Source organism: Mastomys coucha, unplaced genomic scaffold, assembly GCF_008632895.1.
Source record: "Mastomys coucha isolate ucsf_1 unplaced genomic scaffold, UCSF_Mcou_1 pScaffold12, whole genome shotgun sequence".
NCBI classification, from domain to species: Eukaryota; Metazoa; Chordata; class Mammalia; order Rodentia; family Muridae; genus Mastomys; species Mastomys coucha.
The window spans coordinates 36519521-36546496 of NW_022196894.1; the positions used below are offsets into that span (position 1 = coordinate 36519521).

The following is a 26976-nucleotide window of genomic DNA, read 5'->3' on the forward strand; positions in this document are numbered from 1 at the left end:
TCTAAGCAGGAATTGAACCTACTAGAAACTTCTTCCTTTCCAATCCGAAACAAACGAATCATATTCTCCAGGGCTTCTGAACACATGGCCAACCTAATTTTGGCCAAACATGATTGCTGTGTGCCTAACACTCCATGAAATTAACAGCTCATCTTGGGCCTATGTGTGACTTCATCAACAGCAGAAATAAAAACATTTTCTGGGTGATTAAAGTCTCTCCAATCCTTTCTTAAGGTGTGTGGAATCAGATCCTTCTTGGTTTCTAAGCAGATATCCAACAGTTAGGCCTTACAACCAATGAGAACCATGTAACTATCAGAAACACTTAGTTTGTCTTCGCTTTGATCTTTTAAAAACAAAGTTCTCAACACCCAAGTATGTCACCGATATATTTTATTGGATTTGCAATTCTGCTTAATTAAAATATTTATTAGTAGGTCATTTGAATACTGTCAACAGTCCTAGTGAAGGTGCTAGCTGCTGCTTTCTGTCTTTGCTTGGCGTCTGATGGTGGGGCTCACCCTGCTCCGCTTGTTTCAGACTGCTTGATTTGTCCCTTTTCTCTTTGTTAGACCACGCTCAACAGTGTTGAAGTGCTAAGGTACCCAGCGCCCTGTTACCAAGCTTTGGATAAGTACTTGGTGAAGATACTGACATATACATTTTTAGGGTCTCCAGAATCCAGAAACTGAACTTGGGCAATATTTTGAATTTTAACGCTTGGATTAAGCTAGTATTTCATATCGAGGTCTTAGGTCTCTTCATATTCCAAGAGTAGAGAATAAAAACCAAATGCCCTTTCTCCAGTCCATTTTGGCTAAACGGAAAAAAAAATAGTCCGGGAGGACTATTTTGTAAATAAATATGAATTATCTTAAGCAAAGACAATATGCTAAAAAAAAGTGTATGTGCATGTAGTTCATTTGAATTTCAGTCTTGGAGCTGCCCTGTTTTGTGGACTGGAGGTTGCTCTGAAGACCGGCTCTACTGCTCTTTTTGGCACATCAGCAGGTCCTGACAACATTGGTGCTTCTCTCTGACCCTGGATGGAAGCGAGCAGAGTGATTCTCACCTGGCTATTCTCAGGGGTCCAATCTGAGAGCCCCAAGTGGTGGCCAAATGGTGACCCCAGCATTTTGAGGAACAGTCACTTTGTCATGAAATGGGACTTTATGAGTGCCAGGCTCACCCAGCACACTAAAGTTACGATTCTGTGTGTGACAGTTGATAGAGGACTACACTGTAGAGACAGGACACTGAGATGGTGAAGATTCCAAGCCTTTCTGGAACTGCCTGGCTGAGAAGAACCGAAGTAAGGAATATTTCCAAACAGGTGACAGTGGGTCATGGACACACCCACGTGTCTGCTCTCCTCAAGGTGGTGTGATAAATGAATGGTGTGTAAGGGAACGTGGCAGTCATTTTGGAATCAGCCCTCAGAATTTAAGTCACCTGTCAGTGTGTACATGTTGTCTCATTGCCAACAAAAATACATCCTAGAAGTATTAGGAAACAGAACAATCATTAAGTAGGCTCAGTGTTTCATTTGGCGCTTGGCTCTTTTCCTCTCACATTCTAACTGGAGCAAGTCTTTATCAAAGTATACAAGTACACTGAGCCTGGCACCAGTCTTGTTCACCTTATTTCTTGATTAAGGTGGGAATGCACTTTTCAGATCTCCAGAACATGGCCACTTTCATCTCTCCACACCATATTTCTTCACCTTTCATGAGTACGGGGAACTGTTGAGTCCTGAGACTTCTTGTTGGTTGACATCTCAGTTTTTGTTGGTCCAATGCTTTCCTCACCTAATGAGAAAGCAAAGCCTGAAGGCCTATTAACTGCTTCCCTTGCTCCCCCTTTGGGGATCAATCTCATTAGTTCACTCTAGGTATCCTTGCCCCAAGCACTGGCTTAAAACAAAACAAAATGAAACAAAACGAAACAAAACAAGGGCAAGATTTCCAATCCTTAGGGTTTATCAGGGAAGGAAAGGAAAGCATGAGATCTGCAATAGAGCATCAGCTTCTACACTCCCGCTGGAGGTGACTTCAGCTTAGCTCCTTACCCAGTCCAGCGCTGTACTATGGTCAGCCCATAGATACTATTAGTCTCTAGAGGACCTTGTGCAGTGACTGAGCTTCTGGACAGTTCAGCCAGGCTGGAATCGGAGAAGTGCCCCAGGAAGCCTTTGAGGGTAGAGCACCAGAGAGAGACCTCCCAGCCGGTGTAAGGGACATCAGATAGGTTTATTGCATCTGCTTGTGTCCAGACAAGAGTCAGAGCAAGTCTGAGCACCTGAGTGGACGGTGGATATGGGGAATAAAGACAGATGTCTCAAATCTGTCCTTGAGCAATGGTGAGAGGAGGAGAAAGGGAGGGGGCCCCTGGCTAAAGGCAATGCGTTTCTGAGGACAGTGACAGATGGGGCTCCTCCTTGCCTCTTTACCCGTCCTGCTGGGCCCAGGCTAGTGCTAGAGAGTGAAAAGGTGAGCTTGACCTTTCCTTTTAATGCCCCACCAACTTAAACACATCAGGTCCGTAATGAAGTCGTGCCTTCCTCTATGACCTGTGGCACATGGAATCTGGTACTGTTAAGAGGGCAGACACATCAATCCTGCATACCTGTAGTCCTCAGCTCAGTACTTAGTCTGCCTAGCTACAGGGTTTGTTACTCAGGGTTCAGCGCAGTGGCAGGTGGAGTCACAATAAAGCCAGCACGAAGAAGCATTTGTAGGTTGGGACCACCCTAGGGCTTTGTGCTTGACTACAGATTCAGACTTTCTATGCTGATTTATGGATCACCTTGGACAGGTCTGCAGCAATCTCAGGGAAAGAGCACAAAGAAGTTCCCCCACCTGGAGATCTTAAGTGCATGTTAGTTTGCATTTTCAGATCCGCTTCTATTTGAGGGGAGGGGAGTAAATACACCTTTACAAAGCTTATTAAAAACTTCTCTAAAAGAACAAATGCTTTAAAGAGCATAAGAAGCACAAAGAAGCCTCCAATCAAAAACAGGAAGATTTTTCTGACTCAGGCCAAAAAAATTTTTTTCTTTCTTTCAAGGGTTACTATCACAGGCAGCTCTTGAGAATAAAAGAGAATGGTAATGGAGGAGAAATGTGACTCGCAAATGAGCCCCAGTTTCCATCGGAGGCGAGCATTCCACCCTCTTCCCTTGCCTAACCTTCTCCACTTGCTCATGTGGACTTCCTTAAACCTCACTCTTTCGTCCTTGTCTTGACCACTCTTCTAGCAAATGGACTCATGCATGGTCAAAGACAAAGGAGAGGTGGAGAGAGAGGGAGAGAGAAGCAAATATAAGCCCAAATTTCGATAGCTTGTGCCTGGAGAATGGCCAGTTGATCCTGTAAGGACCAGATGAACCCGACAGGTTTACAGACAACAGCAGGTCAGCTGGTCTCATTCTATTTGTCTCCCACTTCTTCCATCCAAAATCACGGATCTCCGCTGGGGCTGGTAAAAACAGCTTGTTGAAGTCTCTAGTCTTTGGCCATTCTTAGGGATGGTCATTTTATTCCTAAGTGTAACCCCTTCTGGTGTGACCCATGTGTTTTCGGCCAATTCTCCACAGAGAAGGCCAGGGGAAACTGTCTGAGTTGGGCTTCTGATGGGGGACAGTAGGACCTTGGAATCTATCACTGTGGGTGAGGAAGGTAGATGGTCCATGATAGGGAACAAGATTAGGCTCTGAGGTCTTCCTGGCCTTGACCTGTGGAAAGGTTTAGGACCCCCAGATGCTCGCTCCAGTTTTGAAGAAAGAAGGTTGTCTCCTGATGGCTCTGTCTCTGATATGCGTTTTCTGCATTGCATCGTTGCATCCTGTGTAGAGACCAGAGTGGATACACCTGGTTCTGGAGAGAGGGGCCCCTCATACATGCAGGATGTAGTGTTGGCCTTCCTCCGGGATGCACAGGCTCCCGTCTCTTGCTTTGGTTGCTCTTCCTCTGGGCTTCCCAGGGAGGAGGGAGATTCATCTTTGGTGGGTTTCTGAGGGGTCTCGGGGGTTGAACCAGTTTCTTCCTGACTTCTCTCCAGAGGCTGAGCCCCTCCTTCCCCTGTGCTCTGAGAGGGCAGGGGCTGTGGGATCTGTGTGTATTGGATCTTGGGTGGGATGACAGGTACTGCCTTGGCCTGACACATTTTGACCATGAAGGAGGTTCTCACAGCTGACACGCTCACGGGAGCCGAATTCCGGCGGCCTGTCAGGGCATGGGCAACAATGTCCAGGTCCTGTGTGTCCTGGGAATTCCAGGGGGCTGCTTTATAGTGAGAGGAGCTCATCCAGGTGACCTTGGTGTCTCCTGGTTCAGAGAGCTCTATTCCAGGTGAACTAAAGGAAGCCCCATTCTCGAGTCGGAAAAGGTCAGTGATGGGAGTGGCAGAGTCCAGGTTGAGGGAAGAGGGCCTGTGTTTCCCTTTTGTGGGCCCACACTCAGTGTTCTTAAGCTGTAACGGTAGGGGATGTCCCCCAGGTGAGGTGCTGTCTTGAGCCCGAGGTGAACTCTCCTTGCTGCTCTCTGGCCCGGGAACATCACTGGGTTTAATCTGAGGGTTGCTAAGTTCCACTTGTGGTCCCTGCTCCTTTCCCTCTGCTAAACTGATGAAGTTGTTTTCTACTGGTTTGGGTGGTATACCAGATAGTCCCTTCTGGCTGGGAAGAACCTCTAGCCCTTTCAGGCCAGAGAACTCTCTGAAGGCTTTTAGGGCTTTCTCTTCCAATCCGGCAACCTTGGTCCCGGCGGCTGGGGGCTGCAGAGGCTCATAGTGCCTCTCTGTTTCAAGATTGGCACAACTGCTGGAGAAGGGAGCCTCAAGAGTCCAGTGGCTCTCTCCAGTGGTTTTACTATCTAGAGAATGGCTCTGGCGCAGGCTGGGCCTGTGGCGAAGTCTCCTCTCTAATCGGTGGTAGCCCTGGGAGCCTTGCATCTGGGACTCCTGAACTTCTTTCAAGGTGGGGGAATGAAGGGGACTGGTCACCCACTGGGGCTCCTCCCATGGTTCTACCATCTCCAAGCCATGTGGGGCAGTGTCTGTCACAGTGTCATCTTCGTCACAGTCTGAAGGCTCTTGTGCTGAATGGGGAGCATCCCCCTCTTCCTGTGGGATGACATCAACCTCTTTTGTTGGGCTCGGAAGAGCAGGGCCTTTGTTCTCAGGAGCAGCATGTTTTGCATTTTGCTGCTCATTTAGACTTGCAATAGCTTCCTCTTTCTGACAGAGGCTAGGGGTGCCAGGGCTGTCTTTGGGGGTTGGTTGCTCTGAGTAGAGATTTGTTCTGGAATCCCTGGATGTATCTTCTCTGTCAGGACCTTCCTTTGACAGCAAGTCTTCAGGCTCCTCCTCTAGGGGAGTTGGAGGAGGAGGAGCAGGAGGAAGAGGGGGAGAGAGGTTTCTTGGGCCTCCTATCTCTATCCTAGCTGGAGAAGATACCTTCTCAAACAGAAGTATTCCCAGAGGTGCTAGACTGGCTGGGTCTCGGCTGAGCTCTTGTTCAGACTCTGATTCAAGGAGGCTGCAGACTGGCTCCAGCTTCTCTCTATTGGTGAGGATGGCAGCCTCCTGGATGCTCTGATTGGCTGAGTCCCTAGTCCACACCTCTAGAGGAGCAGAGCTACTAGGCAAGCTCCCAGGGGCCTCTGGGAAGGGAAATGGGGCTGGACTTGACTCAGTAATGGGGCTTGTCGTCTGAGCAGGGGGTGGCAATGATGAGAACTCCTCCTCTGATTCAATGATTTTCAGTTCCTGTTGAATCTCAGGCCAGATCAAGGCATGAGCCAGGTCATCTTCATCCTGAAAAACAAGAAGACCTTAGTTACTTTAGCGCCCAGAACTTTGGGTACTAATGTCTACCTAGAGTCCAGTGAGCATGAGGGGAATGGAGTAGTTGCCAGCACTCTGGCCAATAAAGGAGGCAGCCTCAGTAATAACCAGGGCTGTCTGAATGCCCAGCATATGCCATGAAATATGTCTTCCTCTTTAACTTTTTCAGTGCCCTAGGAGACAATACTGGGCTAGTTGAATAGATTAATTACCTGAATCATAGAGCTGTAGATAGGATGGAGATCCAGTCCTGTCCACAGTAGACCATGATCTGCTTCTGACACCCCCACCCCCACCCCAGCCAGTTCTAAGCACATGCTGTTGTAGGTTCCAGAGAGTGCTCAGTCCCTGAGCTATGCCCACGGCCTTCCAGTCCTGAGTAATGTGTCCCTTGCCTTTCTTGTGCCATAGTGTGATTCTCTTGTAAGGAGAAGCACGTCAGGGAGTGTCTCTAACCACGTGAGGTGTGGAGTCTTTCTAAGAGGTCTGATCTGCTGCCAACTTCTCATCTCTTTACCTGGCTCTGGTTCTGAAGTGCTGCTGAGGGTTAAATCTAGGGTCTCATGCATGAAGGTACGCATGCTACACCTCAAAGCCCCCATTTCCCCGTTTATTTCTTTTTTTCTTTTCTTTTTTTTTTTTTTGGTTTTTCGAGACAGGGTTTCTCTGTGTAGTCCTGGCTGTCCTGGAGCTCACTCTGTAGGCCAAGCTGGCCTCAAACTCAGAAATCCACCTGCCTCTGCCTCCCAACTGCTAGGATTAAAGGCGTGCGCCACCACCGCCCAGCCTCCCGTTTATTTCTTTTAGCTCTCCAGTATTACCTGGCCAAGAGCTATTGGATTTCACTTCAGTGCGTTCTTTGATGAACAGTACTGTTTTGTCCACTAGATTTTTTCTCGTTTCCTTACTTCACTCAGCAGTTACAGGTCTTGATTTCTTGCAGGAATTATTGCTATGCATGGCCCATGGAATCAAAAAAGTAGGGCTTATAGAGGCTCACAGGGACTGAAATGACAACCACAGAGCCTGCATGGGTCTGAGCTAGGTCCTCTGCGTATCTTATGGTTGTGTAGCTTGATGCTCTTGTGGAATTCCCAACAGTCGGAGTGGCCATGCCTCTGACTCTTTTCCCACGTTTAAGACTCTTATCTACCTACTGGGTTGCCTCATCGAGCCTTGATATGAGGGGATTGCCTAGTCTTATTGTAACTTGAAATGCTATGTACAGTTGATATCCCTGGGAGGCATGCTTTCTCTCTCTCTCTCCATCTTCCTTCCTTCCTTCCTTCCTTTCTTTCTTTCTCTTCCTTCCTTCCTTCCTTTATTCTTCCTTTTCCTCCTCCTCCTCCTCCTCCTCCTGTTCCTCCTCCTCCTCCTCCTGTTCCTCCTCCTCCTCCTCCTGTTCCTCCTCCTCCTCCTCCTCCTCCTCTTCCTTCTTCTTCTTCTTCTTCTTCTTCTTCTTCTTCTTCTTCTCCTTCTCCTTCTTCTCCTTCTTCTCCTTCTTCTCCTTCTTCTTCCTCTTCTTCCTCTTCTTCCTCTTCCTCCTCCTCCTCTTCTTCTTCTTCTTCTTCTTCTTCTTCTTCTTCTTCTTCTTCTTCTTCTTCTTCTTCTTCTCCTCCTTCTTCTTCTTCTCCTCTCTCTCTCTCTCTCTTTTTTTTTTCTTTCCTTTTTTCTTGAGACAGAGTTTCTCTGTATAGCCCTGGCAGTCCTGGAACTCACTTTATAGACTAAGCTGGCCTTGAACTCAGAAATCTGCCTGCCTCTGTCTCCCAAGTGCTGGGATTAAAGGCGTGCACCACCACTGCCTGGCCCCCTTCTTTCTTTCTTATGAAGGGAAACAGAGGAATGTATCTAGGGGACAAGGGAGGTCAGGGGAGGGGCTGGGAGGAATAGAAGTAGGGGAAACTTTGGTCAAGATGTAATGTATGAGAGAATAGAAAGAAAGGAAGAAAGGAAGGAAGGAAGGAAGGAAGGAAGGAAGGAAGAAAGAAAGAAAGAAAGAAAGAGAAAGAAAAAGAAAGAGAAAAGGTTATTATGTTCCCTTATTATTCCATTCTTTCACTTTGTCCTAGATATTGACTTTCCCCTTGGAGGCTGGCAGCTCTAAAGGCAGGGACAATGGCAATCGTCTTGGCACTGCAGTGACCCTAATGTTCAGGACTGCACACTGTTTGGCACCAAGTGGGGATTTGGGACATATGTTCAATGAAGGAATGAACTGATGCCTCTACTTGTTAACTTGAATTCCCCCTTCTTCTTCCAGCCCTCACATTATCTTCCTCAAAGTAATGTGGCTTGTACTGGGCTCTCCTCATCAGAGTCAACCACTGAAGAATCTCTGCCAACGCAAACATGCTCGAACCCTGGCTCAGCCTTCCCGAGGACACCGCTTCACATCAGCTTTGTCCTAACTCCCAGCACACAGTCCTCTTGGCACCTTCTAGAAGCAAATTAAAATACTGTAGGCTTCTTTATCCCTCAGCACATGTGTCCCCAGAAAACCTCACACCTTCTGCATAACGATGCCTCATAAAATTATCCATGGATAATCCCACCCCTCAAGAGTAGACAAGGTTTGTGAGCTTCGGCGTCAGGGCTGAACTGCTCTAAAGACACAGAATAGAGCCCAGGAGCCTTGCAGATTTTATAGATAGCTATGGATGAGCACCAGGCCAGGATGTCTGAGGATAGAGAATGGGGCTCACGAATGGTCATTGTACTTGGCTATAATCAGCTGGCTTTGGGCTGCTTCTGGGATGAATGTCGTTTCATAAATATGTGTCAGTGGTTTATGGGACAGACATATCTAGAGTTGTGTTTGCCTTAGGAATCTCAGCTGGATGGTGTCTTCCCATTGTGATGGGACTTCTCAGAGGCCTGCCACAAAAACAAAACAAAACAAAAAACCGGCTTAGAAGTAAGTTTTGTTTTTGTTTTGTTTCTTTTGTGACAGGGTCTCATACATCTCAGATTGTCCTGAATGGCCTTGAAATGGTGATCCTCCAGTTTCCATTTCCCTAGTAATAGGGTCATAGGTGTCTGTTATCATTCCTGGCTAGTCAGTGAGACTTCTAATGACTCATTAAAAGTTTTTTATACATAAAAATGGGGCTAGGCAGATGGCTCAGTGGGTAGATGTGCTAGCCTTGGAATCCTGTAAGCCTCATCCCTGGAACCCACATACAAAGTTTGAAAATTTTATTTATCAGATCCCATTACAGATGGTTGTGAGCCACCATGTGGTTGCTGGGATTTGAACTCAGGACCTTCAGAAGAGCAGCCAGTGCTCTTAAACACTGAGCCATCTCTCCAGCCCATCAAGTCCACAAAGTTTGAATGTGGTGGTGCACATCTGTAATCCCAGGACTCCTGTGGTGAGACAGGAGGTAGGAAGAGAGAGCCTGCTTAGAAGCCTGGGGGCTGGTCAGCCTGCGGTATACAGTCCAGCATAAGCAGGGAAAGAGAATACTGCCTTAACAAATAAGGCAAGAACAGACAGCTAAGTTGTCCTCTAACCTCTACACATACATGCTGTGGCATTTATACACAGTGTGGCATACATGCAGCTGTGATCACACACATACAGTGTGTAATCACACAAAACAAAATTCAATTAGAAACTAATCTCATTCAATTAACTAACCTAAATAAATAAATTACGTTTCTCTTGCAGAAACCCTTGATTTTTTTTTTTTTAAATCTACTTTAAATTGTACTATTTGTGGCTCGGAGAGGCAGAGTCCATCTTACCATCTCATGGAGAAGCACTGGTTCAGTCCCGGCCCCGAGGCTCTCTTGTGGAATGCTGGGCTTCAGCTGGCTAGCATCCTGGCTCTCCTCCATCACCTTCTTCTCTGTATTTGGCCGCTTCTCTGCTTCTTTTGACACTTGAGAGCCCAGGGATATATCCACCAAGGTTTTCTTCTCCACTTGGGTACCTGGGTCCAGGGGAGGGCTTTGGCTGGATTCTGCTCTCCCCAGGGCTTCAGGTTCTGGCTTGGTGTCCTCAGTAGCTGCCTTCTTAGTAACAGAACCTGTGAAAAGAATGTGAGTGGTCAGTAGTACAAAGGGTTCATTTCAAGAAGGATTTGCAGGGGCTGGAGAGATGACTTAGCAGTTAAGAGCACTGCTCTTTCAAAGGTCCTGAGTTCAATTCCCAGCAATCACAAGGGCAGCTCACAACCATCTGTAATGAGATCTGATGCCGCAGTACCACCTTGACACTGCCCTGCCTCTAGCCTTGCTTTATAGGAATGGGTGAATTCTCTCAACTCACTGCCTACTCTTTATGCTTTCTCCCAACACTGTTCCTGCCTCAGACCCCAGCAATCATTCACTCTGTTGGTGCTCAACTGGGAGCCATTTTGCTCCAAATTTCCCCAGACCCCTTGGGACACTGGCAGTTTCTGGAGAGATTTTCTGTTGTCACAACATTGGAAGAGATGAGTCCTATTGGTACATACAGCATAGCTGTTTAAACTGTACAATGTACCCCCAGATGAGGCACATCTGAATGTGCAGGTTGTAGACCTTTGAAGAGTGAAAGGCCTCTAAATATACAAGAGCCAAAATAAATTAGAAATTGAATGGATAGCAGATCTCAGATGTCTCTGAGCATGCTCATGTGTGTTGTATTGCACGGCTTCATGGCAGTCTTGGTTCTGAACACTGTGTTACTGTCATGCCAGGCAACACCAATAAATAATGCCTTGGTTCAGATCTGAGACTGATAGGAACTGCAGTGTTTGGTGAGTTTCCCCTGCCCCACTTGCTTGTTTTAGTAGAAATTACTTATTCCTCTACAAGCAAATGGAAATAATAATTATCTGTACCTCGGAAAGTTGTCTGAGAAGTGAATTTATACACTTAGGACACTTAGGTTATACCTAGTAACAGAAGAGGTACTGAAAACATTGATGTTAATTGAGATAGAAGCATTCTGTTGGTTTGACAGACAGTAAACCTTTCTGTTGGAGATCTCCATATTCCATTGTAGGGGGATTAAGTTAGACTGTTGATCAAAAGAGTCTTGTAATCCAGGCATTTGGGAGGCTGAGGCAGTGGGATCCTTGGTTGGAGACCAGCCTGGCTACAAGAGGAGAAGCCTGAATCAACAACAGAAACTCTCGCTCATTTGGGACACAGCAGAGACTCTATGATCCCTGGTGTGTGACCCAATCAGACCCAATCAGATTCACTCTGTGATGTCTATGATTAAACCTAAGGAAGGACTTCCTCATGGCTGGGTTTGCTAGCTCTGTTCTTTTCAGAGGTAGAAACGAGGGATGGATGGATGAATAGAAAATACACCCAGAGACACAGATTCCTCAATTCCAACTCTCTAGTTTTGCATCCCATGACCTTTTCCTAGTCTTCTCACAATGGTGGTTTAAATAAGAATGGCCCTGTAGACTCCTGTATGTGAACACTTGGCCCATGGGAAGGGGCGTTATTCGGGTGTGTGCCTTTCTTGAAGTAGGCATGGCCTTGTTAGAAGAAGTGTGTTACTGTGTAGGTCGACTTTGAGATCTCCTATGCTCGAGCTAGGCCTAGCCTGGCACTCTTCTTTCTGCTGCCTGTGGATCAAGATATAGAACTCTCAGCTCCTTCTTCGGCACCACGTGTACCTGCATGCTGTCATGATGATAATGGGCTAAACCTCTGAAACTGTAAGCCAGCTCAGTTAAATGTTTCCCTTTCTAAGAAGAGTTGCTTTGGTCATGGGGTCACTTCACAGCAACAGAAACCCTAAGACACTGGGCATGCTAATAAAACAGTGAGTTAACACTTACTGAGTACTTACTATATATTGGACAGTACTCTGAGATCTTTGAATGTATTAACCACATGTTGACACAAATTTACAAATAAGCCACGGTTATCGACATCAGCATTTTATAAATTAAGAAGCTGAGGCTTAGGTTATTAACTCGGTGAAAATCTACGGCAGAGCAAGGTTTGCAACAGCAATTCTGGCCCTGGAGCCCACCATCCCTACTACTTCACCACACTGCCCTGCAAATGCTATTTAAGTCCCATCAAACCTTGTGTTACTATCTCTTGTAATGGAGGAAGCGCCTTCTGCTCCTGTTTTACCTGGAAAAGGCTCAGTTCCCAGGGGCTTCTCTTCTTCTGGCCATCCTCCACTCTCTGAACCTTGGAAAGAAAACTCTTCGAGGCTGGAGAGAGACTGTAGCTCTTTAGGGGGTGTCCTGCATGGCGTGCTGTTGGTACTGATGACAGCGGACACACGGAGTGGCACTGACACCGCGAAAGGCTCGGAGATGTTGAGCGCCTTTCGCTGGTGGCGGGGTGAGGGTTCCATCTGGAACAGGCTGCTTGTGAAGACGGATTTGCAGGGACTGTCGCTGGAGGTGTAGAACATCCCCAGAAGTTTTGGGGCGGACTGCTCGCTCTCAGGGTCTCCGATAGGGCGGAACACCTTCAGCTGCTCAGGTAGGGGCCGGATCTGACCGCCTACCTCACAGCCCCCCTCAGCCCCGGCCGGCATCCCCTCCTGACCCCATTCACCCTCCTTGCTGAGGTCACAGGAACTGCCGGTGCTGCTTGCGTGCATTTTTGTGGCCGGAATGAAAAATCCCCCAGTGGTGACTGTTCGATTGAAATTCCCTTTGTTTTCTTTCCCTGTTGAAGAACAAGCGGCGGTTAGCGGCCTGTGTGTGCACAGACTGCAGAGCCTCTTTCCCAGAAACTTGTATTTGGGCCTGATGGTTGTTTAACAAAAAAATGGAAGAGATACTAGCAATTGTCCACCAAGGCTAGAGCTTCTAGAACAAATGTAAGTCCCAGTTGTTTGGCAACGGGTATCAACTCATGTGTAACCTATTCCAATAGGGACTACTTAGTGGATTCCCAATTAATGCTGGTTGGTTTTTGACATAAAGTAGACACATTTGGGGAAGGGAACCTCTATTGAGAAAATGCCTCCATCAGACTGCCTAGAGGCAAGCCTGTGGGGCATATTCTTAATTTAGTGATTGACTTGGGAGAGACCAACTCAGTATGGGTGGTGCCACTCTAGGCAGGTGGTCTTCGGTTGCATAAGAAGTCAGGCTGAGCAAGCAAGCCTTGAGGAGCAAGCCAGTAAGCAGCATTCCTCCATGGCCTCTGCCTCCAGGTACCTGCTTCAGGTTCCTTCCTCCCCCCACCCCCTTTCCTGAGAAAGTTGTAAGATAAACCCTTTCCTCCCCAAGTTGCTTTTTGTCACAGCAATAGCGACCCTAAAACATCAGTCAATGTTTATTGGCATGAACAAGCCCATCAGTTCAAAATGATGACGAGATGCACTGTGAAGCTCATGGCCAGGAAACTCCCAGATTCCAGATATATAATCATCCTGGCATAAGCCAGGGTTCACCTCTTTCTTTCTGCCCAGGTTCCCTCTGTCTTAGTTTTACACTTGCTGATCTTTAATGTGGTCCAATTTTGAGTGAAAAGTCTCTGTGGACTTCTCTGTGGCTAAAGGAAGGCTAGAAAAAGGAAGAGGTTCTAGACTTTTCAGGGGATGAGCCAGGAAGGGTAAGCGGCTGGGCAATAGTTGTAGAATCTCACTGTGATGGTTTGAAAGAAAATTGCCTCCCCTACCCCCATAAGCTCATGTATTTATACGCTTAGTTCCTAGTTGGTGGAACTGTTTGGGAAGGATTAGGAAGTGTGGCCTTGTTGGATGAGGTAGGTAACTAAGGGTGGGTTTTGAGGTTTCAAAAGCCCACAACAGGTCCAATCTCTCTCTCTCTCTCTCTCTCTCTCTCTCTCTCTCTCTCTCTCTCCCTCCCTCCCTCCCTCCCTCCCTTTCTCTCTCTCTCTCTCTCTCTCCCTCCCTCCCTTTCTCTCTCTCTCTCTCTCTCTCTCTCTCTCTCTCTCTCTCTCTTTCTCTCTCTCATCCCCCTCTCTCTTCTGCCTGTGAATCAGGATATAAAGCTCTCAGCAACTTCTCCAGTACAATGCCTGAGGGCCACCATGCTCCCCATCATTGTCCTAACGGACTATCTGAAACTGGAAGCAAGCCCTTAATTAAACTCTTTCCTTTATAAGTGGTCTTGGTCATTGTATCTCTTCACAGCAAACAGAGCAACAACAACTCACCTTCCATAGGCACTGAACACAGTGAGTCCATGCTTTTAGCTGGTCGGATAGTAGCCTTTTCCACTAGAGATAAGAAAAAAAACATTGCTGATGAATGCAATGTAAGAAGAAGCATTCAGAACAAGAGGCTGTAAGTATATGAGAAACATTTCCAGGAAACTTTTTCAAGTAGTTATATATTATATCCTTACAAAATTGTCCCCGACTCCACTCTACATATCTCTACTCTCCTAATGGGGACTAACCTTATGACAAGAGGGCAGAGATAGGTTTATTAACATTTTACAAATAAAGGTAAGTTGCAATTTTGTCAAATGAGAAGTCTTGAAATCCAGTTTAACTGTACAAGGAGTGTTCAAGGAGTTGGACCAATAGCTTAGTCGTTAAGAGCTCTGCTCTTCCAAAAGACCTTGGGTTTGATTCCCAGCACTCATATGGCATCTCATAACTGTCTATAACTCCAGTCCCAAGGGATCTGATGCCCTCTTCTGGCCTCCTAGGACACTGCATGAACATACATTTAGGCAAATATCAATGCACACAAAGCAATAAAATCATAAAAATAATTTTTAGAAAGTACTCAAGATGAATTTATGGGGTAGACTCTATGGAACCTTGTGAACCTGTCTTATGTGGTAGATTGGAGGGCAGGATTGTCGGCTGCAATCATATCTAGCAGCACCAGGAACCTGGGACATCAAGGGAGAAGGCCTGAACTGTCACCATCAGCTTTTCTCCAGGGGCTATGCTCCGTGGAACTTTTAGACTGTTTGTCCTTCATGTAATTTCACCCACCAACCTCACCAATGACCAGATCTCTACCAAACCTGAGTCTGTTTGAACACAGACTATGCACCTGGTATACTTTATGTGCCATTGTAGGCTACCATAGATGAGGCTTGGGGAAAGTGTAAGTTTGAATGAGTTAAGTTCTTGAGTTTGATCCAAAGATATCCATAGGTTGGAAGCTTAGCTCTTCAGTACATCAGGGTTGGGAGGAGTTGGGCTCCAGGGGCAGAGGCTTCACAAAGAGCTTAATGACTTTCTTGATGGGATTGGAGAGCAGCGGGAGAGTCTGCCCCTCTTTCTCTATTCCCCCTTATGTGTCTCCATTCTTCTTCTGCCCCACACTGAAGCTGCACAAGAATCTCACCAGAAGTCAAGGAGATGCCAGCATGGCTGTGCTCTTAGACTACCTATAGAACTATGAACTACTATTCTTCATAAGTTACACAGCCTCAGGGACTCTCTCGCAGCAAAGGAAGCAGGATTGGGACAGATATTCTTTCCAGGGCAAGGTTGATAGGAGGAACTAGAGAACGTAGACACTAAGGAGTATAAGACTAACACCATTAAGGCAAATCTGGATTTAGATCCAGGTTTGAGTCTCACCTCTGCCAGTTTGTGTCTGTGTAGCTTCAGATGTGCAGCCTTTCTTAGATCTCTCTCTCTCTCTCTGTCTCTCTTTCTCTCTCCCCCTCCTTCCCTCCCTCCCTTCTCCTTCCTTTCTTCCTTCCTCTTCCTCTTTCTCTCTCCCCTCCTCTGTGTGTGTGTTTGATTTTTTAAGACAGGGTTTCTCTGTGTAGCTCTGTAGACCAGACTGGCCTCAGACATCTGTCTACCTCTGCCTTCTGAGCGCTGGGATTAAAGGCATATACCACCACACTCATTAGATTATACCTTTTTCATGTATAAAAGACAATAGAGTTCTTAAGATTAAATGAGAAATGACTATGAGGTAATTGTGTTGTTCTAAACTGGAATAAATATTCAAGTAAAAACTAGAATAAAAGGGCTGACAAGATGGCTCAGCAGGTAAGAGCACTGACTGCTCTTCCAAAGGTCATGAGTTCAACCCCCAGCAACCACATGGTGGCTCACAAACAACTGTAATGAGATCTGATGCCCTCTTCTGGTGTGTCTGAAGTCAGCTACAGTGTACTTATGTATAACAATAAATAAATCTTTGGGCCAGAGCAAGCAGGGACTGAGTGAGTGGGGTTGACCAGAGTGAGCAGAGGTCCTAAAAATTCAGTTCCCAACAACCACATGAAGGCTCACAACCATCTGTACAGCTACAGTGTGCTCACATAAATAAAAATAAATAAATAAATCTTTTTTAAAAACTAGAATAAATACTCAAGCAAAAATAGCACATAGGCTGGGCAGTGGTGGCACATGCCTTTAATCCCAGCACTTGGAAGGCAGAGGCAGGTGGATTTCTGAGTTCGAGGCCAGCCTGGTCTACAGAGTGAGTTCCAGGACAGCCAGGGCTATACAGAGAAACCCTGTCTCGACCTCTCCCGCCCCCCAATAAAAGCATATAGTGGGTTCCAGACCTGCTAGGGGCTACATGGTGAAGAACTGTCTCACAAAACAAAACAAAACAAAACAACACATACTGCTTATGACTGTTAGGATCAGCTAGAGATTACGGGGGAAGAAGGGAACTTGTTCCACAAGAAGCAGTCAGAGTTGGCACTAACTCAAACTGGGAAATAACTCATGCCTGTTTTCATTCCTCTTTAAAAAATTCTCCCTCTTTCTCTTCTTAGTCTAAACTCTCCTCTTCTAAGAAGTTCGGACTTAGACCCTTAGCCTCCTGTGCTTGGGAATTCTCTGTGGTTCACTTGGAAGGAGGATGGACCATGGCTTCACTCACGCTCAATAAAGGCACCGAGTGCCTTCAGCCTCCTCACTTTCAATAGCATGCCAAGAGTTTTACCCTCTGGGAGCTTCTGTTTGTACAGGATCATAAACTGATTTATTATCTCAAGGCTGCCTCAGGGAGTGGGGGAGGAAAAAACAAAGCTGCCTGGCCGAAGTCCCTCCATCTGGGTATTCTGAGATGTGCTTTGTCTTTGTTTCCCATGTCTCTCCATCTCTGGACTCTGGTCTCCATGTGTTAAGGGGCAGGGTTCAAGTAATTTCATTATAACCCTGAATCAGCCCCCTCTAGCCATTCAAGCTCTAAGGCTTTCATCAAAAGCCCCCAGTCACCCCAAGGTATCTTCTCTCTGCAGTAACTAAATGCTTAGGATCTGTTGGCTCCAGCTTATATTTAGACGATATTTTTGCCTGAGGTGTTGATCTGGCCTCCTGGGGGTGCCCCCTACAACTCCTACTTTTTTTAAAAAATAGAATCTCATGTAAAGCAGGCTGTCTTTGAACTCACTATATAGCTGAGGATGACCTTAAGATCCTGATTCTCAGGCTACCATACCCAGCAAAACTCTAAATTACCACGGACGGAGAAACCAAGATATTCCATGACAAAACCAAATGTACACAATATTTTTCCATAAATCCAGCCCTACAGAGGATAATAGATGGAAAACACCAACATAAGGAGCAAAACTATACCCTAGAAGAAGCAAGAATGTAATTTTTCAACAAACCCAAAGGAAGATAGCCACAAACATAAAAACAACATCAATAACAATAGGGAACAACAATCACTATTTCTTAACATCTCTTAACATCATCGTACTCAATTTCCCCCAAAAGACATAGACTAACAGACTGGATATGTAAACAGGACCCAGCATTTTGCTGCATACAGGAAACGCACCTCAGTGACAAAGGCAGGCACTACCTCAGAGTAAAAGGTTAGCAAACAATTTTCCAAGCAAATGGTCCCAAGAAACAAGCTGGAGTGGCCATTCTAATATCGAATAAAATCAACTCTCAACCCAAAGTTATTAAAAAAATGGTAAGGAAGGACACTTCATATTGGTCAAAGGAAAAATCTACCAGAAGGAACTCTCAATTCTGAACATCTATTCTCCAAATGCAAGGGCACCCACATTCATTAAAGAAACTTTACTAAAGCTCAACGCACACATCACATCCCACACAATAATAGTGGGAGACTTCAATACCCCACTCACAGCAATGAACAGATCATGGAAACAGAAACTAAACAGAGATACAGTGAAACTAACAGAAGTTATGAAGCAAATGGATCTAACATATTTTATAGAACATTTCACCCTAAAACAAAAGAATATACCTTCTTCTCAGTACTTCATGGTACCTTCTCCAAAACTGACCATATTATTGGTCATAAAATAGGCCTCGACAGATACAAGAAGATTGAAATAATCCCATGCACCCTATCAGATCACCACGGGCTAAGGCTGGTCTTAAATACCAACAAAAACAACAGAAAGCACATATACACAGGAAGCTGAACAATACTCTACTCAATAATAACTTGGCCAAGGAAGAAATAAAGAAAGAAATTAAAGGATTTTTAGAATGTAATGAAATAAAGACACATCATACCAAAAACTTATGGGACACAATGAAAGCAGTGGTAGGAAGAAACCTCACAGCTCTAGGTGCCTCCAAAAAGAAACTGAAGAGAGCTTATACTAGCAGCTTGACAGCACACCTGAAAACTCAAGAACAGAAAGAAGCAAATACACCCAAGAGGAGTAGATGGCAGGGAATAATCAAACCAAATAGAACAATAAGAACTATACAAAGAATCAACAAAACCAGCAGCTGGTTCTTTGAGAAAAATCAACAAGATAGATAAATGCTTAGCCAGACTAACCAGAGGGCACAGAGACACTATCCAAAATAATAAAATCAGAAAGAAAAAGGGAGACATAACAACAAAGTATATCTTAAAACACCATTCTGCTTGTTGAATAGCAACAGTTGAAAATATTAAAATCATATTCTACAATAAAATAAAAGAACCAAAAAAAAATCCTGATTCTCCTGTCTCTACCTCTTAAGTGTTGAGATTCCAGGCTTGTGCTACCATGCCAAGTTGTGCAATACTGTAGTGTTGAACCTTGGGACTTCTGCATACCAGATAAGAACTCTGCTGAGCTTCATCCTCAACTCTCACTCTAGAGTCCTCTGGTAATCTTTGTTGTCTTGGTTCAGTCTGATGAACTCAGAGGTACAGCCTCTAGCCTCATTGCTTCCTCTGCTCAGGAGTTTATTTTGATATAAAACAAACTTAAATTGAAACCAGTGTCTGGAATTTGGTTCAAAGTTTATGCATCTGTGTTCACTGACTACCTCATTTTTTTTCTTATCCCTTCTGATCTGTTGAGCTTTCTAAACGTGCTTAAACATGTCTTTCTCTCTGCTGCCAACCCAAAAAACTCCCAATACGACTCACAGTTAATCAATTTTTAAAATGCCCCAAGGGGGCTTGGGAAATGGCTCAATAGGTAAAGTGCTTCTTCTGTAACATGAAGGCCTGAGTTTGGATTCCCAGCATCCACATAAAAGCCAAGACTAGCAGCACGCATGTGCATGTGGCAGGGAGGTAGAGACAGATTGTGTATGTGTGTGTGGTGTGTGTGCATGTGTGCATGTGTGTCTTTTGAGGGGTGGGGGTTTCTGGTCATCCAGTCTAACCAGAATTGTTTAGTGAGCAACCATGTCTCAAACTGAACAGGTTCAGAGAAACTGAAGAACAGTCCCCCCTTGGAGGACACTGAGGACCAATGACAACCAAATGAAATATGAATTCCAGGTTTGGGCTTGAACCAGAAAAATGGCCTTAGTGGGACAACTGGTTAAGTATGAATTTTAAGACATACAAATCAGTTAATAGTATTAAAATTATATTTTTGTTTTTGATATCAGTTATGAAAGATGTTAGCATTAGGGGGTTTTATGGACAGTATAGACATTGACAAAACATTTGTAAGTAAAACATCATCATCATCATCATCTTTTTCTTCATCATCATCTTAAAAAAACAAAGCTCAAGTGAATCTGAAAGTTTCCTTTCTGGCCCAGTTAACTTGCAGTGATCAAATGTGAAAATGGGCTAAGGACACACAAGCACACGGCAAGCATGGTGCTGATTCTCACCTGACAGCCTCTGGCCTCTCACGAATACACTCCCATTTCTGCTCAGCTTGGACTTCGAGTCTGATCCTGAACGCCCCAAGTTGAATATTGATTTCCACTTCTTTGATTTGCTGGAAAGCTTTCTCCTAAAACAACCAAACCATACACACACGTCAGTGGAGCACGCCATTTCAAGGCAGTGTTCTGTTTTGAGACAGGGTCATAAGTAGACCAGGCTGGCTTGAACTCATGATCATCTCTGCCTCGATGTACTGAAAAAGAACATTATAACTGTAGTTTCAGTCATGAAGGACTCTGATATTTCTAGAAGTTTCCCTCTAAAATCCAAGTTGTACCTGACATTAGCCTGTCTGGGGATGCCCTGGGTCATCAAACACGTTAATGCAAAGACCCTTTTCCTCAGAACTACAACCAAAGTTTGTCATCTGTCAGAGGCAGGGTGGGAGGCAAACAGAGACAGTGGCCAGTGGGACAGTCAGAGCTCACAAGCAAACACACAGTTCTAAAATCTGGCAGAACGTCTATGAAGCATTCCAGTCCTGGCTCTTCATACATGCTGAATTTGTTAAAAAAGAGAAGTAATCAAGCCAGAAGTGGTGGCACACACCTTTAACTCTAGCACTAGGGGAGCAGAGGCAGGTGGGATCTCTGAGTTTGAGGCCAGCCTGGTCTACAGAGTGAGTTTTAGAACAACCAGGGCTATGTAGAGGGACCTGCCTCAAACAAACAAACAAACAAACAAACAAAAAGATTAAGACCATAGACTTTTTAAACATTTAACACTATAGACCTTTTTAAACATTTAAGACTACAGACCTCAGGTCTGTCTTTCTGCCCGGTGGCCATATGGCTAGGACATGTATAAGTAACACAGTAAGACAGATAAAACCAGTGAAAGTGTCTGTGTTGGTGCTGCCGAGGAAAGCTGTGGCTTGCCAGCTGTCCTCAGTGGTCATTGTAAAGAAATGCATAAGGCCCCCGCATGCCTCTTGCCCAGCCTTTTACAGGCTGCTTGGCTATGGGATGGGGATGAAGGTCATGGCATAGCATTGGGCTGGCTCATGAGAACCTGGTACCACCAGGGGGCACCACAGAGGCAACTCCTGTTTCAGATCCATCCAGCCAGACTGGCTCACAAGGAGCCTTTTCTCTATAGGTCTCTCATCAAACACTGGGTCTCTCACCTTTGCATGCTTACAATCAGTTGGAGACAAGTCTGCATACTTGTTAGTTTCTATTAGACTTGGCTTGATAGCCTAAGGACTTAGCCTTGATGTGTATCAGATGGAGTTGCATGTATTAAGCTAGTATAGTGCTGTGGCTGAAAGCAGAGAGAATGAAGGAGATGGTTTCTCTGAAGTACCTACCCTTCATCCCTGGGAAGGAGTCTTATTCTATATGGAGACTCTCTCTTTAGAGGGAGAGGTGCAGTGTGTTTAGTTCTAAGAGGGTACAATCCGTTCGCTCTAGGAAACAGAGTCATCAATGACTCTGATATTTCTAGAAGTTTCCCTCTAAAATCTAAGTGGTCCCTGACTTTAGCCTGTCTGGGGATGCCCTGGGTGATCAAACATGTTAATGCAAAGACCCCTTTCTTCAGAACTACAGCCAGGGAACCTTCCCCAGGGAAGTCGAGACATGCCATCCCCATCACGGGCCTCCTCTAGTTATTCAGGGCAGCAGACATCTTCCTCTCTAAACAGCTTGCTGTCTTGGGGACAGGAGTCAATTACTAAACAGAAGGGATGGCATCATCCAATGAAAAGGTGCCTTCACCGATACCTGCTCAAGGGTTAGGACTCTTGCTTCGGCCCTGGCCATCTTCCATGGTGGGGCAAGGGAGTGGGTAGAGACTAAGGGTGTAGTGGAAGAAGAAATAAGGAAAGAATCTACCCTGTGGGTACTAATGATGATCTGTTTTAGAGGGGAGGAAGACTAGGGAGATGATTCCGTCAATAAAGTGCTTGCCACTTAGCATGAAGACCCGAGTTGGATTGATATCTCAAGCAAAGCAATCCCAGTGCCTGGAAGACAAAGGATTAGCTAGCTCGGCTATTCTACAAGCCTCAGGCCAGTGATAGACCATCTGTTTTGTGTTTTTGTTTTTTAAAGGTGGTTAGCTCCTGAGGAACAACTTGCCCCCTGGCCTCCTATAAACCCACGCACGCATGTCCACATGAACACATACACATGTGTATACAGACAGACACAGAAAGGAGTGTATGTGTGTGTGTGGGGCATGCGGGGTCATCCCTGGCCGGAGCAAGCGGGGCCCGAACCGAGCAGGGCAGAGTGAGTGGGACCAGAGCAAGTGGGGCCATCCTGAGTTCAATTCCCAGCAGCCACATGATGGCCATCTGTACAGCTACAGTGTACTCAAACACATAAAATAAATAAATCTAAAAAAAGAAATGTCATCCCCAAGTGCTGCCAGCAAGGACCCTCTGACAAGAGCAGCCCCATTTGTCAACTTGTACTTTGGCATAGGCTAATTTCCTTGCCTTTTGCAGTGTCTGTGGGGGTGGAGGTCATGGGGAAGGAGGCAGGCACTCATTGGCAACTCATTTATAAACTCCAGGTCTGTTTTGTTTACTCCATGGGAGAAGAGACTCATAACTCACCTGGGTCACAGTAAGTCTGGGGCAGTGGAGGAAGCCATCCCTATTGAGGATGGTGAAAATAGCGGAGACGCTAACATTTCTTCGTACCCAACCTGGGCTGCGCCCCAGCCCATACCGTCATCCCTCATGGCCCTGAGACTGGACACCTCACTCCTTTGTATCCCTTCCTTGTCCCCCACCCCCATCCTTCAGAGTTCTGTAAGAATGGCAATTACTTGTTGTCTGGTAACTCAAGGACTGTGTGGAAGGGGGTGCCCATGGGAGGGACGATCTCGGGCAGGCTGTTCTCCCGTCTCTCCTTCCGAGCAGGGTGGTTTGTCGCCAAGCTTCGGGCCTGAGCCTCCTCCAGGCTTACCAACTTCATGGGCAGGGACAGGGCCGGCAAGGTCAGGCTCTTTGTGATAATACGGCTTTCTGTAAATCAAAGAAAAGAGTTTGGCTTGGGAGCATACCCAAGCCCTCAGCTACTCAGGTCTCTCGTCTATAGCCCTCCCACTTGGACTCCTTGGCAAGAGGCTGTGTGCCAGCTCTGGCTTCAGAAGTCTGGGGCAGAGGTTGTACACAGGAAACCGTCAGTTTTCCTGCCCACGGTGGGTGGAGGACATTGAGGGGCACCAGGAAGTCATTGCTTTCTGTACTTTCCATGGGGTGACTGTTGATATACTCATTCATTCATTCCACAAATATTTATTGAACACTTACCATGATCTAGAGTTCCAGCAATGGTTCTTTAATCCTAAAAACTCTGCGAAGGGCTTTGGTCAGGTAAGAGTTTGGTTTAACTCAGATAAGATGAAGTAGGAGGCTGCCCCTCACAACCATGACTGAGGAGCATGGCTCGAAGGCCATGGGTGGGTGGAGTCTACTTTTCCCAGGCTTTTGTCTCTGTAGGGACAGATCACTAATATACTGCATTATTCCCTCAGAGAGAGGTGGCGCTTTCCTCACTATGTACTTGTAGTGTTTGGATTATAGTCAGTTCTGCCTCCTCTGTGGCATTCCTTTTAGGACAGCAGTGATGAAGGAATGATTAATGTACAAAGCTCTTCCTTCTCTGCCAATGGTTCTTAGCCTGAGGCATAATCTCCTTATTCTACCAGAGGATATTTGGCAACATCTGGAGAAATTTTTTTTTGTTTGTTTGTTTTTGATTTTGAGAAAAGGTCTCATGCAACCCAGACTGGCTTTGAATTTTCTGTGTAACCAAGGATGAGTTCGAACTCACGATCCTCCTGCATTCACCTCTGCAGTGCTATGACTAGAGGTGTGTGCCACCGTGCCTTGTTCTGGGGACATTTTATTCTCCAGATTAATATAATATAATATAATATAATTTAATACAGTACAATATAATATAATATATATGTGCGTGTGTGATATATGTGTGTGTGTGTGAGTGTAGCCATGTGTGTGTTCAGGTGCCCTCAGAGCCCAGAAGAAGGTATCAGGTGTCCTGGAGCTGGAGTTACAGGCAGTTGTGGCCTGCTAGAAACCAATCCAGTCCTTTGGAAGAGCAGCAAGTACTTCAAACCACTGAGCAACCTCTGTAGTAGCACCTAGTATCTGGGGCACTCTCTTAACTGGCGATTGATGTGGGAAGGCCCAGCCTGTGGTGGATGGTACCACCCCTAGGTAGTTGCTTTTGGGTACAAGAAGTCAAGCTGAGATAGCCGTGAGGAGCAAGCCAATAAACAACCCCCCTCCAGTTGTCTCTACTTCAGTTGCTGCTTGCAGGTTCCTGCCTTGAGTTCCTTCCCCGACTTCCCTTCATGAAGGCTAGTAAGCTGTAAGACGAAGTAAACCCCACTCCCTCAAGCTGCTTGTGGTTGTGGTGTTTATTACAGCAAGAGAAGGCAAACTAGGACACTCTCCCTGTGTGCGCTCTCATGAACGGCTTCGACATCAGAGGAGAACTTCTTAGAAGCGCACTCTAGACTGTTTTAAGATCAGAAAGTTTGGGGAAGGAGCCCAGTAATCTGTGTCTCCACAAGCCCATCATCAGGTGACCACCAGTGACAGACACGTTGGGAAACCACTCGGAAAAACCAGTGGTCACTGGGGCAATTCTGATTGACCAGATTTCTGATGTTTTATAAATGAAGCTCATAGAAATAAACATAGAAGGCAAAACACCACAAATAAGTTCATTCCCAGGATCTGCTCTGATGTTATGAGCCACACTCATACAAATAAATGCATTCTTTTTTTTTTTTTGTATGTTTCCTGCCCGACACAGGGCAGGATAAAGTACTCAGGAAATGGTCCCATAGAGAATTCGAGAGAATTCGTTCTGGATCTACATGTGAGTGTGGACATACGGCCTCTGTTCACCAACAACTTCGGGGGGGGGCACATAAGACTCTTCTAAAAACCACGGGCTCTAGTGAAAACCGGAGGGAAATCAAAGGAGAAAAAAATGTTGCCCATACCTTTACATGATAAAGAGCTCACTAGAAAGGGAACATTGCCTACCACATTCCAGGGAGAGGCCATGTATGCACCCGATCAGAAACATGCTAAATCTGCAGGCTAGTGCACCAATCACTGTATCATACAGATACATATCTAATACTGTCATAGTGGCTGGAGTCTGCACCCCCACAATGGTGAAGTACCACAGATATCAACACACGGCGATCAGCACGGAATACAATACTCAATCGGAATTAAACCCAAACCTTCCCTCACTTATCATTACAGGCTGGCCTCAGGCTCTCTTTGTAGCCAAGCCTGACCTGGGACGCCTACTTTCCCAGCTTTGTATTTCCATACTCCCTTATTTGGGGGCTCTACTGTTAGGGCGATAAGGGAAGCTACATTTGCAGGGAATGTGCCAGGGGGCGGGAGCCATTACCATTCTGCTGCAGAGCCCCTGGAGCACCGCCGTTGAAGATCTGATCAGCGTGATTCAGTATGAACTCAATCACTACCTGCTGGACCCGGACTGCCAGAAATGCCGCATCTCCATTGCAAATAGTGGCTTCGATTTTCTTACTCCTACAAAGAAGAGACACATTCAGAGTGAGTCTGCCTCACAACAGGAGGTAGCAGGGATGGCCCGTGAGCTTTTTGTACAGGCCACAGGCTTTAACTTTTCATGACCAATCAGAGAGAATCGTCCAATGGTGATGAAGCCCACCTCACTGGATAGACTGGATCACTGTTCTATGGTCTGTGTTGTAGGACTCTAAACACTGCCCATCAATGTACAGATCTGGCTTCTTTTGACTTCATGGGATTCCCTCCCGTCTTTACCCAGTTGTCCCATGGGTCAAGTCATTGTTTGTGATCCCCATGAAGCAGCTGGTTCAAGTCATAGCCATCCATCGCCCCACCACCATGAAGAAAAGACAATGGACTTCAGAGCCCCCCAAAAGCCTTTTCAAGACATAGTGACGTACAGACCCACACTGGGGTAATCAGCCAACAAATGCCTTTGGAATCAGAGTTTCCAAGCGAGCAGGCCAAGAGCTTAAGACCTCAATGGCAGTTTTAAGTTATATACGCTATAAAAAGATCACTCAGCCATGTCTTGCCAGGACTTTATCTCTGAAGCGCCCAGGCTTTGCTTCTGCGTGTGGGTTGGCTCTGAGCCCATGGGGTAGTAGTTACCTGAGGAGGTTTGGGGCCCACACCAGGGCCAGGTTCCTAGCGTGCATGTTGGTCTTGCTGCTGAATGAGGCGATGTGGGCCAGGTGTCGAATCAGGTATTCCAAGGTCCTGAAAGAGTTCATGTGCCTGATTGATTTTTGGCAAAGTAAGAAATGCCAGTGCCTATGTGAAGTCAGCCACGTGAAGGTCATAAACCAAACTGGGATGAAGGAGTCTCTGTAATATGAACTTTGAAGGAACACTGGGGACAGATCAAGATTGATGAAGGTAGGCCGGGCGGTGGTGACGCACGCCTTTAATCCCAGCACTTGGGAGGCAGAGGCAGGCGGATTTCTGAGTTCGAGGCCAGCCTGGTCTACAGAGTGAGCTCCAGGACAGCCAGGAAAACACAGAGAAACCCTGTCTCAAAAAACCAAAAAAAAAAAAAAAAAAAAAAAAAAAAAAAAAAAAAAAAAAAAAAAAAAAAAAAAAAAAAAAGATTGGTGAAGGTAGCTTCCTTGACTCCAGGGCCACTGACTCAGGATAGGGACAGACGTCAGCACTGTAAGATGTCAGATAAAACTGCAGGTCCAGGGACAGTGACAGAATCACAGACCACAGGTCTTGAGCTCTTAGTGACAACTTGCTTCTTTCCTACAGTCCTCAAATAGGTTCTCATCATGGTTCTTAGAGGATAGCTGTCTAGCTACAGGTTAACTGGGTTCTCGTCAACAGGCCCATCTCACAACCGAACACTTGTTGACTTTAGGGAATTCCTTATGAATACATCACATTCTGCTAACCCTTGGGAAAGTTAGTCCCATTCACGATGGTCTGTGTGAATAGAAAGGATGGAGACAATGTCTGGGATAATCTTAAGGAGTACACAAGTCATAGTCACCCCCAGCTTTAAGGTTTGGAAACCTGGGTTTCCAATGTTTATATATATATATATATATATATATAT

General features: G+C 45.8%; 1 protein-coding gene across 1 annotated transcript in view; it reads right to left on the reverse strand.

Annotated features, from left to right (window-relative positions):
- Positions 1–376: 376 nt before the first annotated feature.
- The window catches only part of Arhgap31 (Rho GTPase activating protein 31), a 115419-nt gene continuing 88819 nt past the window's right edge, over positions 377–26976 (reverse strand). The window contains exons 5-12 of the mRNA XM_031363872.1: positions 26031–26138; positions 25273–25415; positions 22634–22832; positions 19798–19922; positions 13951–14013; positions 11941–12489; positions 9595–9878; positions 377–5814 (exon numbers count right to left, since the gene is read on the reverse strand). Of these exons, the coding sequence (XP_031219732.1) occupies positions 3424–5814; positions 9595–9878; positions 11941–12489; positions 13951–14013; positions 19798–19922; positions 22634–22832; positions 25273–25415; positions 26031–26138 (3862 nt within the window). The 3' untranslated portion in view covers positions 377–3423. The remainder of the gene's footprint in view (positions 5815–9594; positions 9879–11940; positions 12490–13950; positions 14014–19797; positions 19923–22633; positions 22833–25272; positions 25416–26030; positions 26139–26976) is intronic.